The following is an 18,442-nucleotide window of genomic DNA, read 5'->3' on the forward strand; positions in this document are numbered from 1 at the left end:
CCAGCAGCGGAGCCACTAGGCCATGGGGCCAGCCCCTCACTTCTTACTTTTATAATTCAGAATTACTTGAATTTTTAAAAGTTAAGTCTTTGTTAACTTTTGTAATTTAAAAAGTGTTCTTAAAGTAAGATTACAAATGTTAATTAACTATTTGTCTCCCCTGTTCCTCACTATGGAATTATCTCAGTTCTTTGGCCTGGCCTTCAAGAGTCTTCAAGGCTCTTCAAGGCTTGCCTTCCTTTCCAGCCTCATTTTCTGCAATCCGTCTTCTCCCATTTTACTGTCTTTTTAAAAGATTCTTTTAAAATGAAAAAGGAAAAAAAGGGGGAAAAGGAAGGAAGAAATAGTGAATTATCAACTACTCATGGTTCTTTTGAGACACAGCCATGCTCTCTCATACCTCCATGTGATGCCCTTGCTGTTCCCCCTGCCTGGAGAGCCCTTGTAGCTGATTGTCAAGGCCCAGCTCAGGGATCTCTTCCTCCACGTTGGACTAAGTGCTCCTCTGAGCTCCTATTACGTGTCTGTATTATTACCTACCACATTATTTTGAAAAATATCTGTATCTCTTATACCAAATTAAAAGTTCTTTTAAGGTAGAAATCATGTGTTCTTTGTCCCTGAACCCCAGTGTCTATCTTGTATAGTACCTGACACCCAGTAGAAGCTCAGTAAATGTTTTTTGAATGATTCATGCCTGTATTCTCTCCACCATCCTATGCTATTGGCGCACAGAGAATATAGGGAAGGAAGGAATACATTCTCTGGCGAGTGGAAGCACAGGTGGGGATAGGGAAGGTCAAGGAAGGCTTCGTAGAAGAGGTTACATTTGAACCCAGGCCTTGAAAGATGATTTAGGATTTCACCTAGCAGAGGGTGTGTGGAAGAGGGCTCATATTTGCTTCAAGCTCATGACCTGGGCCTCATGTATTGTACTCCAGCCAGAAGTGCTTCGTCTAGTAGGGAAAGTCTGATTATGGGATAGATAAAGCACAAAACTGAAAATTCCACAGCCATGGATTGCCTTGTGATGGCATATCCAGAATTCTTATTTTCCATCAGTGCAAGGAGATTGGCATTTCACATATTAGGTTGCCATATCTTAGGAAATATAGGCACAGCCAGCCAGCCAGCACTTTTGAATCAATGTCCTGACCACCCAGGAGAATGGAACCCCCACTTGGGTCATTAAGAAATCATCTATATTGGGTTTTCTAACTGAGTACAGTGAGTACATGTGGGGCTATGCCATTGGGGGGCTTCAAGACTTCCACTCAGACTTCAACAAGAGCAGCTTCACATTTTTAAAAATCAGTTTTACCTGTTCCACTTCCACATAAGATTTCATTTGAAGTGTTCTACTGCTAAGGAAAAAACATTGAAGACTGCTTCTGGGATTTTTGCAAAATGTGATACGTATTATGAATGTACTGATGCGATAGTGGATCTGTCTTGATAATCTGAATGAGAGATTTAACTCTGAACAAGGCACTTTGCTCTTCTCCTACATGAGTATCATCACACTTCTGTATTCAGAAGTTGGAGTAATTTTTAGTGCTTGAATAGGCACTATCAAATTACTAACTAGAATTATGTTTTAAATTTCCTGTAAGCGTAAAACTTAGGATATTTACATATTCACACTCTTAAAAGTCATCTTATGTGGTTGAACAATAAGAATTTCATAGTAATGACTTGGGGTTTTTTTTGTTTTTTTTTTTAAAGATTTTATTTTTCCCTTTTTCTCCCCAAAGCCCCCCGGTACATAGTTGTGCATTCTTCGTTGTGGGTCCTTCTAGTTGTGGCATGTGGGACGCTGCCTCAGCGTGGTCTGATGAGCAGTGCCATGTCCGCGCCCAGGATTCGAACTAACGAAACACTGGGCCGCCTGCTGCGGAGTGCGCGAACTTAACCACTTGGCCATGGGGCCAGCCCCATGACTTGGGTTTTTAGCTCACTTAATCCTTATGACAACTTGGTGAGGAAGATGCAATTATCTCCATTTTATAGATGAGGAAACTGAGGCTGTGAGAGTGTGTGACTTGCTGAGGAGTACATAGCTATAAATAGAAAGAACTGAGACTTAAGTTGAGATTTTCTGATTTGAAGTCCCTGCTTCTTCCATGTGTCATCTTGTAGTTCTAAGTATGCCTAGGGCCTGTTGTGATGTGAAAGTGGGGAAGCCTTCACATCACCTCACTCTCTCTTCGAGTAGCATTCTCAATGTTACCATTTTTATATGTTGGGGTTCTTTGTAAGATTTTATCTTGAAAACCACTGTGCCACACTAAGCCACTACTCCCGCTATCACTGTTCCCTTAACTGAGGTGCAGGAAATCCTGGGTACTCGCTTGGTGACCTAAGGGTAAGTTGATTTGGGGTTTTCTTTTCCTCTACAGCAGCTGGATGGTTAACAGATATTTTTGAGCCTTGTTTATTTTCCACACATAATGTTGGGTGTTTCTCTGCTTTAGCCTTCCAATCACAACTTTCCACTACCTGGACGAGCATGATACCATATGGTTTTTATGGGAATTTAGCCATATTAGGGACAGGGGTCTGATAGGATCCTCAGCCTGCAGAATAGAAATACAGTTCGTTAGCCAATTTGAGTCCTTTGGGCCCAGGAGCTTCCCATGGTTGTTTAGATCACAAAACCGTTCAGTATGCAAAGACTTGCTCCTTCCTTGATTAGAAACTCCTTATTGACTAAATTTACCAGCCATTCAAAATATGCTGTTGCTTGGTCTTATCCTTGCTCTCCAGGTTACACTGGGAAGGTGAGCTGCAGGTTACTCTGAAGGTGCAGTTTTGGTCTCTTGGTCTAATTTTTTCCCCTCAAGTGTAAACTAAGCATAAATGTAATTTAGAAGCTAAAAATCAGAGCCTACTTTAAGTAGTTCTCAGAGAAACTATCTTTTGGTTGGGCACAGTCACTTCTGTCTGCCTTTACCTTGTAAGTAAGAAACTCAGATGGTATATTTATTCGTATGCACCACTTTTCATTCCTAGCAAGAATGTGCTTTGTGGCTTGGAATGACAATATGGAGGTAGTGTCAAATTGCTGTTATGTTTCTTTGGCTGCAAATTCTCCTTGCATTCCAGGGTTGAAAGTACAGAACTCTTTTCTTTTTCTAAAAAACAAGACATTGTGGGAAGAGACCACTGGTATGTTGTTTTTCAGGGAGGGCTTGAAAGTTTCAGCTTTTCACTTGTTCCCTGAGATGTAGATTTGAAGGATTATAACCTAGAGCAAAGACTTTCAAAGTTGTAGGTTATAAAACATAAAATAACCTTTTCACCCCTTAGAAGAAGTTATAAGTCTCTGCTGTGTTGCTAATAAGTTCAAGGCCCCTCAAAGATACCACAACTCATCATGGTGGTTCAGTGTATTTTTGAGGCTCCACTGAGGATGTAGTTCCTTATTTTTCATGTTAATTGTAGTCACCTAGAAGGTCCTTCTAACTCCCAATCTGTTTTCCAGAACCATTTTACAAGGTGCTTTTACAGAGCAGCAAGGGACTAAGGGGTCTAGGCAGACATGTAGACATATTGTCTCCTCTTCAGGATTAATTTTTTGTGTTACACTTTTCGATCTTCTTCAGCCTGCTTTGAGTTTCATGACTGTTCAGAGTTTGCTAAGAAGCCTCTGTCAGTTAGAGAACATATTCAGACTGCCCAGGCTATGTCTCTGTCTCCACGAGCAAGCATCTGCATATAGCCCAGACCATCTTAGGGTGGGGCTGTATGTTTGGGATGTGGGAGTATGGTTTTTCTGACAATTTATATCAGTTTTATGCACTAGTGACTTGGTTTCTTCACTCTTTCAGGTAAATACGCAGAGGACATTTTTGGAGAGCTCTTTACTCAGGCAAATACCTTTGCCTCTCGGGTAAGCTCTCTTGCTGAGAGGGTTGACCGCCTACAAGTTAAAGTCACTCAGCTGGATCCCAAGGAAGAAGAAGGTAAGGAAGCTGAGCTCAGCATTTGCAGGCTCTGCTGAGCAGTTTCTTAGAATTTTTTTCCAGATTTATAAAAATGTGAGGGGAGAAATCACAGAGACCTATGGAGTTCTGCTGTGAAATGACACAAGACTGGGTGGTGTAAAGAAATTTTTTTAGCTCTGCTGCACTCCCTTTCTCCCATTCCCCCAATTCCCTCTCTCTCAGATTCCCCTCCCCCGGTCGCATTTTGCTACCATAAAAGTACTTGGAAGATTCATTCCTCCTAAGGAGAGGCCTGCTAGATCTGGCCACATAGTAAACCTTTGTGTTGCCTCATTTTGTTCAGTCGTGAAATGGCTGGGCTGCTGACAGCCTTGTGGGGCTTCCCCAGAGGGGGAGGAAAAAAACCTGGCTGCAGACAGCCACGGCCAAGAAATGCAGCAGCTGAGGCCTCTCTGACTGGTGTGACTCAGTGTTTGCTCAAATAGCCTGTCGTCCATTTTCTAATGCCTTCCATCTTCTCTCAGTGTCACTACAAGGAATCAACACCCGAAAGGCCTTCAGAAGCTCTACCATTCAAGACCAGAAGCTTTTTGACAGAAACTCTCTCCCCGTACCTGTCTTGGAAACATACAACACCTGTGATACTCCTCCACCTCTCAACAATCTTACCCCTTACAGGTAACCTGGCTAGCTCCCCGCTTTTCAGCCTGTAGTTAACAGCACTAGATTGTCTTTTTATTTAAAGATGTTGTTTACATCAGAGGATTGTATCAAAAAGCTTACTACCTACCCGAGAGTTGCTTGTGGCAGCAGAAGCTAATGTTTACCATATAAGCAGTTGTTACTTATTATTGTTTGGTTTTTGAAATTCATAGTGAGTGTAATATATATTGAAAGTTTGCTATAGTATTGCATGCTGCAGAGTTTAATTTGGGACAAGCCGGGTCCATCTTGGATTCCATCCAAGGAACTTAGTTAGAGAACCAAAAGGACTTTGTTACAAGGCAGCCCTATAGCATGCATCCCAGGGGCAGCATTCTAGCAAGGCTCCCATTTACTGGGAAACCACTAGATTACCAGATGTTTGGGCGTGTTAGTGGGGCCAGCCTTGAGGACTGGCTGCTCTGGGCCCTGAGGGTCCTTCCAAAGCTTAAGGAGTAATTGGCTTTCTTCCAAATGAGTGTCATTCACTGTGTTTTGAACATCCTTTCAACATTCCCCTCTGAACAGACCTACACTGCTGCAGCTGGACTTGAAAAAGAAAGTAGCCGTATAGACAACTTAAAGCCCCTCCCCTCTAGTGGTCTGGTAGTGTTATCATCCTGCAAAAAACCACTGAGCAGGGGCAGAAAGTGAATATTTATCTTGCTCCATCCATAAATATCTATGGAACAGGTGAAAAGTAATTACAGATAGCTGGAGGCAGATGAATTCTGTGAGACATGGGCATACTGCAAAGTGGAATGTGTGTGTGTGAAATTCAAGGACACCCACCTGATCTAGGGAGCCTGGAGCGTGGTAGCTTCTCACATAGATATAGAGAAGGTACATGGCCTCTATCCTACATTATTACTGTGTGAAATTATGTTTGCCCCTTGGCTTTCAAAGGGGCTAGTTGGCTAGCATCGCAGGACAGAGATTTGACTCTGTAGCCTCCGTTGTTTAGTCTAGTTGGATGTGGGCAGAAAGGAAGTACACACCTGATAATATTGAAGGGAGTATGATATAGGGTTTATGTGTTAGGCTAGGATAAACAAATGATATTTAAGACAAGTTTATTTTTCAGTTACTGGTATTTTCCATTTTTTAACATTCTCCTCTCAATTATCTGGATTTGGCCTAACAGAAATAAGTGGTGGTATAGCTAACTCAGAACAAGATTTAGTGTAAAAATCTTTAGTATTTGATTTGGAAATGCTTTCTGTGTGTTGTGATAGGATTGGAGACCAGGGAATAGAATTGCCCTTCCAATTCTTTTCAGTTCAGGATAGTGTTAAATAAATGTCCACTCCTAAGCACATGCTTTCTGGAAAGTGAACGAGACTTAGCCATGCCAAAGTGTAGGATTCCTACCAAGATCATCGAGTCTGGCAGATAACCCTTACATTGACAATCAGTAGTTCACTCTGTACCTCTGTCACAGCCACTGAGAGATGGTAATTAAACCCTGTGGTCATAAAACAGCTGGCCATGTGTTCTCAGTGGGGCCCCCTTGTGGTTTTGGGGAGGGGGCGGGTGCTGAGCTGTTCTAGAAGAGAGCAAGAAAGTACAGTGCTGGGGTTAGCTATTTACAGAGTAACAGCTGCACACCTGTACATATTCATGTATATATGTGTATACGTATGGACACATGGGAACTTGCACGTGTGTGTACAGGTTATAGTTGGGTGGGAAGCCACTGATGCTTCCTAGAGAGTCCTGGGAAATTGGTGGGAGGAAGGAGAACCAGTGGCAAAAATTCCCTCTAATGTGCCAGGATATCAGGATATCCTCAGGGAGATATCTGTGGCCATGGAGATCATTAGAAATAATCAGGATCCCTGTTGCTATAGCCCATTCTTGCCCTGACCGTGCAAATTCCTCTATCAAGAATTAAGTTCGTGCGTTCTGCTTCGGCGGCCCAGGGTTTCGCCAGTTCAAATCCTGGGCGCGGACATGGCATCGCTCTTCAAGCCATGCTGAGGCGGCATCCCATATGCCACAACTAGAAGGACCCACAACTAAAAATACATAACTATGTACCGGGGGGCTTTGGGAGAAAAAGGAAAAATAAAATCTTTAAAAAAAAATTATGAAAAGACTTGAAAGAAAGGTTAAGGTTCTTGAAAAGCCAGATAAGTAAAGAAGTGCTATTCAGGGGCATTGGAACGGTGGTATGGGAGAGGAAATATGCAATCGATTTGAATGACTTCTTGATTCCTCAGTGTAAAAACTGCAACTGGTAGGTGTTTGGAATATTGGATTTGGTTGGGAGCTCATCTGTCTACTGACAGCTACTTGTCTTCATTTCTATCCCAGGGACGATGGGAAAGAGGCACTCAAATTCTACACAGACCCTTCGTACTTCTTTGATCTTTGGAAGGAGAAGATGCTGCAGGACACCAAGGATATCATGAAAGAGAAGAGAAAGCATAGGGTGAGGGGAACCGGGCCTCTGTTCTACACATCAGTAGGCACGATTGTTGAGGGGGGATAAAAAGGAAGCCAGTCTTATGTGAAGTAATCATTCTGAGTGGCTGCTTGCTTGGATGCCAGGTGAAACTCTTAAAAAAATGTGTCCACTCCAAGCACAACCAAGATGAAAGTATAAATCACACCAAAAATGTGTTTGTTCCCCCCAGCGCTATTAACAATTGAGTATATTCAGGCTGAGTTTTAGAAATTGGCTTTCTATTCACCATTTATTTCTCATGCAATTTGCACCTGACTCTGCTGGACACTCAAGCAAGGCTAGTCCCTTCCCTGCCAGTTTTGCAGCTCATTTCTCAGACATCAGCACAAGACTCTGCAGTGTTTGATTTGTAATAGGAGCAGTTTAACACCTTCACTACTGGTTGGGTGGGGCAGGGGTGTGGGCATCGGCCTAGTTTTGTGAGATGCTCCTCTCCCTTTAGACTCCCAGTGATGTGTATAAGCATATGACCTATCAGTTGCAACCTCACAATCCCATTAGCATGGCTGCTGGGAGGCCCAAGAGGGGGCTAGTGCAGCCACACAGGCTGAAGAATTCTTCTATGGTTGTTAAGTTTTGTTTTTTTAACAGAAATAGTTAAAATATCTGTCCCAGATATCTACAGATGTCATTACTTCTCATCTCTCTCGACTGACCTCTGTAGCAGAGCAAATAACAAATAGCTCTTTACTAACTTCCTAACAATTAGAGCTGCTCAAAAACATGAATGAGTTACTCAGAAAGCTGGTCGGTTTCCCATCGCTAGAGGTATTTGAGTGTGGGACTGAGTGAATGTGTTTGAGTCTGGAAGATGATTTGGGTTAGATGATCTCTAGGTCACTCCAAACTCAGTAATTCTCTAAATTCTGTAGTTACTGTATATCATCTAGGCAAGTCATCTCTTGCGTGTGTGTTCATGAAGGTGGATGGAATTTTAATGAAGAACTTTGGAAAATGTTTTACAAAGACTTTTCTGTTTCTCTTCATTATAGAAAGAAAAGAAAGATAATCCAAATCGAGGGAATGTAAACCCACGTAAAATCAAGACGCGTAAGGAAGAGTGGGAGAAAATGAAGATGGGACAAGAATTTGTGGAATCCAAAGAAAAGCTGGGGCCTTCTGGGTAGGTGATGCTTTTGTACTATTGTTAACATTCCTCGAAGGGCCAGGGACCTGAGGGCACAGTTTGACACCTCTGGTGTGACACCTTTCACACCCCCTGGAGTCTGGCTGTGTGGCTTAGATCAATACCATTATTAATCAGCTGCTTTAAAGTGCATCCATCTGGTGATTAAAATTTGCTAAATTAATCAAGAAACTCAGCAGTTTAAGTGAGGTGACCAGAGTGTTCTGGAAAAGAAAGCTCATGGCTTCTAGTGCTTTTACTCTGCCAGACAGTGGTATATCTAAGGGCCTCAAAGCAAAGACTGGAAAGGAAAGAAAACTGGTCTTGGGAGCCTTTGCCTCCGGGGCATTGATTTGAAGGTCGTGCCTAAGAGCTGGGCATTTCACGAGAGTGGGGAGGGCCAGGCAGAGAATTTGTGCACATCTCCAAAGCAACTTTTCAGTCAGTCTTTGTCAGTCTCGGGAGAGAGGCTGGCCAGGGGACTGAAAGCAGACCTCAGAGGCAGTGTGGGAAAGGTCACTCGGCCAGTATTGAGGCTGTATATCTCAGGGAAGAAATAGTAGATGTCGGTCTGGCCCCATTTCCCAATACCGGATCACACTGGTGCTTTAAAAGGAAAAAAATGGTTTTAAAGCTTGCTTTGATGCTTATCCTGGTGTCTGACCTGTGTGACATTCAAATCCAAGTCACCACGACTGCTTGGCATGAATGTTACCCTGGTTTTCCCCCTAACTACACTGCATTCTGGCTGTCAGAGAACCGTGCCCGCCCTTGCCGGGTGTCTAGGAATGATAAAAGGAAAGAGTTGAGTTGTTCTTGCTTTTAGGAATAACTCTACCATGGAAATCTTGACTTTTTAAAATCTTGACACTTCTGACACTTGTTCTTCCTGGATTAAGAGATTTGTTTTAAAGAGTGATGACAATGGTGAGAGGAAAAATGAACCTTTCTCTCTACAGGGGAAGTGGCCCTGGGGGTACCTCCATTACCTTCACTTCCCAGTAAAAGGGGCCATTTTGTTCCATGGACCCATCCTGTTCAGGCAGGCCCTTGTCATAGGTTCAGTGACTCTTAAGGCCAGAAGCTTGTGTGTTCAGAATCCCAACTGTTATGTGTTTGTGGAATGGGGGTGGTGGAAATGAGGACTTTGCCTTCCATTTTCCTGTTGTCCCAGAGGTTTGGGATGGGGCTGCATGGCTGGTCTACCTGGACATACTTGTTGGTGAGCCTATAAAGAGATGTACAAAGCCTACCGGGCTCCGGGCCTTGGGGATTTTCCACATCAGAGCATCACTGGATTCAGTTAGTTCCCTCCGATTCTCTTCTCCTTGGGGACTGTTCAGATGATCTCTTTAGAACCCAACCTTAGTGGGAAGAAGGGGGAGGTGGAGCAGAACAGGGCGTGTTTCTCTAGCTGCTGCTTGGTGCATTTGTGCTTGTTTGGATCTTTGTCATTGTTCACCCAGAGCGAATTCAGCCAGTGCCCAGTGCTCTGAGGGACAGGTTTTCATGAGGTGAGCCCTAGCACCCTACTTTAATCAGCAGCTGATTTCGTTTGATAAGAGACCTGGCAGAGAGACCACGCCTGACTGCCACACAGCAACTTGTGTTTGTCCTCAGCTTAGTTTTGCAGTCAGATGCCTCCTTGGCCTTTGAGCACTCTAGAGGCTTGCCGACCTCGGAACCAGGCTGCGTGCCAGTCACGTGTCTGCAGCTCGCTAGCCTTGGGGCTTGGCTTTGCCCTTTGCCACGAGACAGACTTTGGGATTTGGGTATAGGCTGCTCCTAACATTTGGGAAAGAGTTTAAAAGAACTGCTGAGTTTGACAAGGCCAACACTGGAAAAGGAACAGCATGGTTTTGATAATCAGGGTTGAATCTCATTCCTGTAAACAATCCGACAGAAATATCTGGGAAATATTTAACAATAGAATATTTAGTCCTAAAGTAAAATTTCAGTATAACAGAAAGTATATGGGGAATATACTTATTTTATTTCTGCCTAATAGCTTTTGTATCTAATGCATTTTTGTGGGATCTTTTAAGAAAACAAGAGAGTACCTCTCAGACTCTTTAAATGACAGTTTTGACATTGGGTTCATTGTCAGGTATCCACCCACCTTGGTGTACCAGAATGGCAGCATTGGCTCTGTTGAAAATGTGGACATAAGCAGCTACCCACCACCGCCACAGTCAGACTCCATTTCTCCACCTTCTCCTTCCTTCTCTGAGGACAACTTGCCTCCCCCACCAGCAGAATTCAGGTAAATGCTGGTACCTCTTCTATCTACTCTGGGTGGTTAAACACTCAAGAACAAAATAAGAGTTCCAAATTCAGTCCAGGACCACTAAAATAATTTCAGGCAAATCTGTCTAGATAATAGAAGTAATTAACATTTTTCACGTGATTGTAAGGTAACAGGCGTTATGCCAAACACTGTATGTGTAACCTAAACCCACTAAGGGTCCTCTTGAGATAGGTACCCTTTTTACAGATGAGTAAACAGCGAGGCACAGAGAGGTCAATGATCTTACCTAAGGTCACACAGCCAGTAAGAGGCAGAACCATGATTAGAAAGCAGGTCAGTCCAAGTCCAGAGCCTGTGTTCTTAACTGCTAGCTATACCTGAACAGATAGAAGTCACCAACTTATCTCTTGTTTTATGTAGCTTTAACTCAGCATGAAATGGAGTGCTATAATCTGCTCTCCATAAAATATTTAGCCAGATACCTTGCCCATTTATCTATGAAGCTAGCAGACAGTCACCTTTTTCTCCTATTGCTTCTAGTTCATTTCACTGCTGGAGAGAATCTCCAGAAAGAATGAAACAAAGGGAAAGGGGAGATGAAACTTAGAATCTGTCCATTTTGATATTTGTCAGTGTCCCTGGCAAAGGTATACAGGGGAAGAGTTAGTAAGTAGTGGCTAAAAGGGGTATGAAGAGTGTTGGAGTTTAGTGTTTCCTCACAGTTCCTTTTCTCTTTCTGATACTTGACAAATGAGAGCTTTGAAGGGCACACTTTTCTCCTTGGACACCATTGAGTCAGAGATTGGCTATGTTGAGGACCCTCAGAGGGAGACCTAAAGCAGTGCCGTGGCCCCCACCTCCCCATCCCATTCTTCTTGGCTCTTGAAACCACTAATCCCAAATCTCCTTCTGCCTCCCAAAACACTTCCTGCTGGTTGCCCTGCCAGATGCAGCTAAGGCTTGAAGGTCTGTGGAAAATTCCAAGATGGATGCTTTTCTGAGGACTAGCTGTTAGTGCAGGGCAGATACAAAGGTGGAAAAAGAAGCCCTTCAGCCTCACACATGGCCTGAGACCTTGCAGCCATAGCCAAGGGTACCTGACCCAGGAGAGGCGTGCTTTAATCCTCTCTCCACCCGGCTCAAGTCTGGTGGCACGTTCATTTCCCATCTCTGCTGACTCTCAGACCCTCATTCTTTCTCAAGTTTTTCCATATGAACACTGAAGATGCATTCACCTAAATCTGTACCCGACTCAGGTGTGGTCAGCTTGACTTGAGCTTCCTGCCCTCACAAGATCCGGTGAATGTTAATAGCCAGAGGAACAGAGTCCAGTGGGTGGATAGTGTTTGAATTTTTATTCCAGTTCGTTCTTACATGCTTCCTGGTCCTGGCTTTGGGATTAAACTGACCGATCCTCTTAGAGGAGGGTTCAGGATGGTGCCTTCCTTTGGAAAGCTGAAAGGTATAAAGGGAAGCTAAGCCATGATCTTGGCCAGACCTTACCTGATAGATGAATCCCAAGTCCACTTCTTTCAGATAGTTTTCATCAATTTCTGCGTACACTTCTCTGCTGCTGGGAAGCTCATTATCTTACAGGGCTGCCCATTTCATTGTTGGTCTGTTCTGACCATTTCCAGGTTTTTCTTTCTCTTTGAGCCAAAATGAAATCATAGTTAACCAAAATGAATCTAGGCTTATAGATAAGCTTAACTGTAAAAGGATGTTTGCATCCTGAGAGTGATGGTGGGTCTTGTTTCTTTGTCCTTCTAGCTACCCAGCAGACAACAACCAAAGAGGGTCTGGCCTAGCAGGACCCAAAAGATCTAGTGTGGTCAGCCCAAGCCATCCACCACCAGCTCCTCCTCTGGGCTCTCCACCAGGCCCCAAGCCCGGGTTTGCTCCACCACCGGCCCCTCCGCCTCCACCTCCGATGATAGGTGTTTCACCCCCGCCACCGCCTGGAGGATTTGGGTCTCCAGGGACCCCACCACCACCTTCACCCCCGTCTTTCCCACCTCACCCTGATTTTGCTGCCCCTCCTCCTCCTCCCCCACCGCCTGCAGCTGACTACCCAACTCTGCCACCACCTCCCTTGTCCCAACCAACAGGAGGAGCACCTCCCCCTCCCCCGCCACCGCCTCCCCCTGGGCCCCCTCCTCTCCCTTTCAGTGGTGCAGATGGCCAGCCTGCCGCACCACCACCACTTTCTGATGCCACCAAGCCCAAGTCCTCTTTGCCTCCTGTGAGTGATGCCCGCAGCGACTTGCTTTCAGCCATCCGTCAAGGTAAATCCCAGTGGTGGGTCTGGGACCATGAAGCCTTGTCTTTCCGCAGCTGTGATGATTGGTCAGAGGGTGGGGGAGGGGTGCTATGCCCTTTTCAGAGTTGGGAGAGATGGAGACCTCAGGACTCAGATCAGCCTAAGGAAAGCCTTCACCCTAAAAATACGGAGATTTAGGTTTCTTTCCACCTTATTTTAAAGTAAAGGATTTTTAACCTGGGATCTTTGAACTCCTTGAAAATTGATGCTTTGCGTTTGCATCCATTTTGTGCCCCAGAGAAAAACAAGAATCACTGTCCTAGAAGGCACTGCTTCACCTGGGCTCAGCCACTGTCTTCCTCTTTTTTGCCTTTTATATCCTCCTCCCTACTCTCTCCCCCTTTCTCACTCTCTTCTTTCTTCCTTTTTCTCCTGTCTGCTTCCCTCTTTTGTCTCCTTCCCTTCCTTTCTCCCCCCCTTCCTCCTCTCCCTCATCATCGTCTCACCCCCGTGGAGCATTTATTCTCTTTCTGTCAGAGGCCAGGTCTGATCCCAAGGGGTTACAGTGGTTTCTTCTACTTGTGGCCCTCAGGAAGCTGAAGGATGGTCTAGAGGACGCCAGGTAGGGCAGCTGAGCTCTGTGATTTTCTGTGGCAATCGATGAATTGGGCACACTGAGTGCCCGCTGGATGGGGTATGGTGGCCACTCACCACTCAGAGCCTTGTGCAAAGTACCCTCCTCACAGCCTGAGAGCAAGGAGACCGGGAAGAATGGCAGTTTCCTTTCAGACACGCCTGGAGCACTGGGGCCACTCTCGCCTTTACTTCTTTTCCTGCTTCCCCCTTTCCCTCTTTGCTTTCTCGGAGGATCCTTCTTTCTCACTGTCCTTTCCCACACTCCACCATCAGTGGCCATCCTCCTTCCTCAGTCCTGGTTGGATTCTGAGACTGACTCGCCTTCTTTTTTTTTTTTTTAAAGATTGGCACCTGGGCTAACAACTGTTGCCAATCTTTTTTTTTTTTTTTCCCCTGCTTTATCTCTCCAAACCCCCCCCTGTACACAGTTGTATATCTTAGTTGCCAGTCCTTCTAGTTGTGGGATGTGGGACGCTGCCTCAGCGTGGCCTGATGAGCGGTGCCATGTCTGTGCCCAGGATCCGAACCTTGGGCTGCCACAGCGGAGCGCACGAACTTAACCACTCGGCCACGGAGCCGGCCCTCTGACTCGCCTTCTTAACTCTTTTCTCTCTCCCACCAGGCTTTCAGCTGCGCAGGGTTGAGGAGCAGCGGGAACAAGAGAAGCGGGATGTCGTGGGTAATGATGTGGCCACCATCTTGTCACGTCGCATTGCTGTTGAGTACAGCGACTCAGAAGATGACTCCTCTGAGTTTGATGAGGACGACTGGTCGGATTAACTCCTCTGCCTTCTGCCCACCTTTTTCTTTCCTTCCTACCTGCCTTCTCTGATGCCTACCCCAACAGTCCCGTAGGCGGGGGAAAAGGGAGGAAAAAAAGAATTTCAAGGGGCCAAAGCCTTCCCTGAAGCAACCAAAGATATATCCAAGTGCTTCCTCCAAATCAACATGTATTTCCCGTCTCCCCATAGTCTGGCCCTGTGGGGCTCCTGAGGCTCAGTAGCTATGTTCCCTCTTCCCTTCAAGTGACTTGCATATTGAAGAGAAGGAAAAACCCCAAAGCAGATCCCTTTGATTGGATTTGATTGGGTTTAAATTGGAGTTGGTGCCTTCCCCTAGGAGCCGTTTTCCACTGTGGTCTTCTTCCAAAATCCCTGCCCTCAGCTGCTTCAAATAATGCCAGCCACCTTCTGGTCCTAAAGCCTGCATGGACCCAGTTGGCCCCTTTCCCATGCACTGAGAGGGCAGAGTGGGCCACATGCCGCAGCAGCCATCCTGCTGCACCCTTCTGCCCTGGTCAGCAGGGGGAGGCTATGTTTTGCTAAGCTGTCCCTCTGTCTGGATGCCTTTATTCCAGGAGCCAGCAAGCCCCAACCAAATGTCTCACCCCTCTGCCCAGCAACGTCTCACCCTTCTGCCCCTCTGAAAGGTGAGGTTGTTGCCTCCCTCCCAGGCTTCCTCTCCTGGGTCTGGTATTCAGGTGTCCCTTCAGTGCCCCTCACTCGCCACCAGGTACCTCCAGGCACCACAGCCCAGTTCTAATCTCTAATACCCATGACCAAACAAGCCTTGCCACACGGGGATCTGGGCCTCTGCTGGCTGGCAAGAGCCAAGCTTAGAGACTTGGAACTGCAGGACTGGAAGAACAGTGGACTTCCTAGGTCCCACCCTCTTAACCATGCTGAGGTCTAGAGATGGGAAGTGACTTGCTCAAGATCATACAGTTGGATGGTGACAAAGCTAGAGCCCAGAGTTCCAGATTCCAAGTCACCTGTGCTTTCTGGGACCAAATAGTGGGCACCTGCTGGAGCCTGGCAGAGCAGTCTTAGCTCTTTGCTACACCAGACCTCACCATAGTTGGGGGGCCAAGAGGAGGGCTCAGGGCCTGTGCCAGGCCTGTCAGTGCTGCTCAGACCTTTATAGTCTCTCTTATAATTCTTTGCTCCCCCTTGCCTGTCACCAACCAACCACAGGCCTTGGGAGCTGCCCTTCTGGGGGACCAGAGGTAGTGACAGGAGGAAGGGGGTGGACAGCTTTGACAGGTGCTGTTTTCAATTCCTCTGCAACTCCTCCCCGTTTTGTTTCCCCAATTTAAGCATAGGTTCTGCCAAGTGTAGAAACTTCAGTCCCTCAGGCTGGCAGCCGCCACAGGTAGCTGCCTGGGGGGCCCTGACAGCCATGAGGAGGGCTGAAAGGCAGGGGGACTCTGGGTCTTGTTTCCAGCTCCCCTCCTCACTGCACACAGAGCTGCTGCCTCCCTTCCTCCCCCTTTTTCCCAGAGCTAATACACAGGTGCTATTATTCAGAAAAAACTGGTCAGCTTTGGCCAACAGTGAGGCTTCTTCTCTTCTGCCCTAACTATTGTGTAGCCTCTTATACTGAAACCGGCTTCTCCTGGCTTCTGCGGCTTTCCAAGCCCTGAAACAAAGGGAAACGGGATCTGTCTCTACGCAGCACAGCAAATGGTTGTAGTAATTGCCAAAGCCCTCGTAAACCCCTCTGGCTTGAGGAGAGTATGTAATCATGGGTACTGCCTCTGTGCCCTGGCTGAATGCTCCCCCTCTACCATATTTCCTTGAACTCGGGGTCGTGGGACTGAGCCTGTTGGGGCCAGCACACCCTCCTGCTGGGGCTTCTCCGGAGTGTGTCATCCTCCCTGTCCCCAGATCAGGTGTCTCTGGCACAGGGCTAGCACCAGGCTCCAGTGCTGAGCATGCCAGGCTGTGTATGTCCCCACCTTGCTTCCCACCTTGCACTTTGGAAGCTGAAGGTGCTTTCTTCAGAACCCTAAAAAGGCTGTTGAAGGTGCCCCCGGCAGCAGCCCAGCAATGGTTGGTGAGAGGCGGAGGGCAGTGGTTCTCCCAAATAGGAGTCCTGGGGCCTGGCCAGGGTTTGGGCCTAATGGCTTCTACTAAATTACCCCTATCCCCCTCCTTTCCGGAAAAGGGGGAGCCAGCACCACTCGCTATCATTCTGCTCTGACCTTGAAGGGGGCGGTGTTGGCCTGCCTTCTGGAATGGACAGAGTCGCTGTGGAAAGGGCTGGGGGCAGGCGGAGGTGGGGAGGGGCGCTGCCTGCGGAAGGTAGGATTAGATCATTAGCTCAGTGACCTCCTAGGGTTTCGATGTGCTGTGTTCTCATCCTACAGCTGGTTTGGTAATGATCTGCAAGTCCCGGAGAGCAACAGCACAGCTCTGCCTGACGCTCTCATTAAAATCTATGCAGCCAAGCTCGGCGCTTTGTAGCAGCCGGCCTTGCGAAGCCTTCTCAGCTTGGGGGGCTGGGGACCCAGTCAGCCAAGGGGCCCTCTGGGCTCTACTTATGCATATGTGCACCAAAAAAAAAATGCTTCTTTAAATCCAGAGCCCTTTAAGATGATAAAGGACCCTATGCAGGTAATTGTGTGTCTTTGAAATCGTGTAATTGTAGAATGCAGAGTTTAGTGATTATTTAAACTGAGCCGAGGCTGGTAAGAGTATGGAACTATGACCCATAAGGACTCTTAAGCGCTGAAGCCAAGGAGCCACCTCCCTTCCCTGGTCTGCCTAACCCTGGGGCCCTGCCCCCATTCCTGTGGCCCAGGGGCCCAGCTTCCAGTCGGCAGTGTCAGAAGTGACTGTGGCTTTGCCGTGGTTGTGAGATGACTACATTCCAAAGGAGCAGCCGCGAGGAGGGGGCAGGCTCAGCGATCCCTTGGAGGTTCAGAGCAGCTGGCCCAAGCTCCAGCTCGCCTCCAGCGGAAGCTCAAGCGCCCTCAGAAACGACCCTGGCCAATGTCACCGCAGAGCCGAGGCGGCGTTGTCAGGGCTAATGTGAAACCTCTTCCCATGGCGCCGATCCTCCGGCTCTGCAGCGCCAGCTTGGACAGATTGAGGTCTCTGTGGCTTTGGTGACCCTGCTTAAGCATTCCCACCGTGTCCCAGCTCTGCTCTCAGCCTGCCTTCCACCACAGCCCCCTCACCTGATCTCAGGGCCTGGGGAGGGGTCAATACCCCAAGGCCAGGGGCTTTTGCTCAGGAGAGATGGCAGGTTTCCTGGGGGCATCTGGCTTTGAGTTCTGCTGGGGTCCAGCTGACCTGGGACCAGGTGCCGCCCAGAGATGTGCCTCATTCTGTGCCTCAGTGAGGGCTAGGGAACAATTTCGTTATTGTATTACCTTTACTCAGTTAACTCACTTGAGAAACTAACCAATTTTTACTTTCTGTCTAGAATGATGTACATGTAGGAGAGCGAGCTGTAATGTTCCCAAAGTGCCTTGTTTTCTCTGATATAAATATATTTATAAGGACCTATTCCAGTGGATTCTTGGGTGTGTTTGCCACATCAAGATTTTAGAGAGTGGGTATATATGCATTGGGAATACAGTCTGAAAATGGGCCCCTTTCCTCTGAGAATAGGAAAGGACCTCTAGTAGGAAATTTGAGCAGTGGGGTTAAGCCAAACCCCTAAAGTGACCCTTTCCTCTTTACCCTACTCCTCTTCAGGTCCTTAGAAGGATGTCCAGTTTTTTTTTAAAGCCCTGTGGCTCCAAGCCTGGTCTCATTTGCTTCCCTGCCAGGCTCATGTGTGTACCCACGTAAGCACCCCAGTGACCTGAAGATTCCGTGTAACTATTTTATGTGTACATGCAAATACGCAAATGCCAACATTTAAAATAATTTGATAAAGTCTTTGTAGCCGCCCAGCCACCTCTGATGTGTCTCTGTGTGTTTTTAATGGGAGAATCGGTTAGAAGAGGGCGACATTGATAGCCACACGTGGTGGCCAGTGCTCCGGAGGGAGGTCCAGTGTGGGTGGGCTCACAGGGCTGGAGGCCTCTGGGTCTGGATGGTGCACCCTGTTTGGGAGGTGAGGGTGAAGGCCTGAAACCATTTTGGTTTAGGAAGAGATCCATATTGGGCAACCTAGAAGCCCAGATCCCCAGGCCCTCTTCAGCTGGCTGGGGCCGAGGGAGACAAGCTGCTGGCAACTCCTTGCATCAGGCAGGAGAGGAGCACGAGCTGAATGCTGATGCTGCCTCCCAACATCTGGCCGGCATCTTGTCTGCCTCTCA

General features: G+C 47.0%; 1 protein-coding gene across 5 annotated transcripts in view; it reads left to right on the forward strand.

Moving 5' to 3' along the window:
- Positions 1 to 18,077, forward strand: part of WASF2 (WASP family member 2) — a 64,449-nt gene extending 46,372 nt beyond the window's left edge. For all 5 annotated transcript variants that reach the window (XM_046660898.1, XM_046660899.1, XM_046660897.1 and 2 more), the window contains 7 exons: positions 3,831 to 3,965; positions 4,472 to 4,625; positions 6,966 to 7,083; positions 8,112 to 8,242; positions 10,353 to 10,508; positions 12,264 to 12,778; positions 14,012 to 18,077. In XM_046660898.1, the coding sequence (XP_046516854.1) occupies positions 3,831 to 3,965; positions 4,472 to 4,625; positions 6,966 to 7,083; positions 8,112 to 8,242; positions 10,353 to 10,508; positions 12,264 to 12,778; positions 14,012 to 14,169 (1,367 nt within the window). In that variant the 3' untranslated portion in view covers positions 14,170 to 18,077. The remainder of the gene's footprint in view (positions 1 to 3,830; positions 3,966 to 4,471; positions 4,626 to 6,965; positions 7,084 to 8,111; positions 8,243 to 10,352; positions 10,509 to 12,263; positions 12,779 to 14,011) is intronic.
- The last annotated feature ends 365 nt before the right edge of the window (positions 18,078 to 18,442 follow it).

The sequence above is a fragment of the Equus quagga genome, chromosome 5 (assembly GCF_021613505.1).
Source record: "Equus quagga isolate Etosha38 chromosome 5, UCLA_HA_Equagga_1.0, whole genome shotgun sequence".
NCBI classification, from domain to species: Eukaryota; Metazoa; Chordata; class Mammalia; order Perissodactyla; family Equidae; genus Equus; species Equus quagga.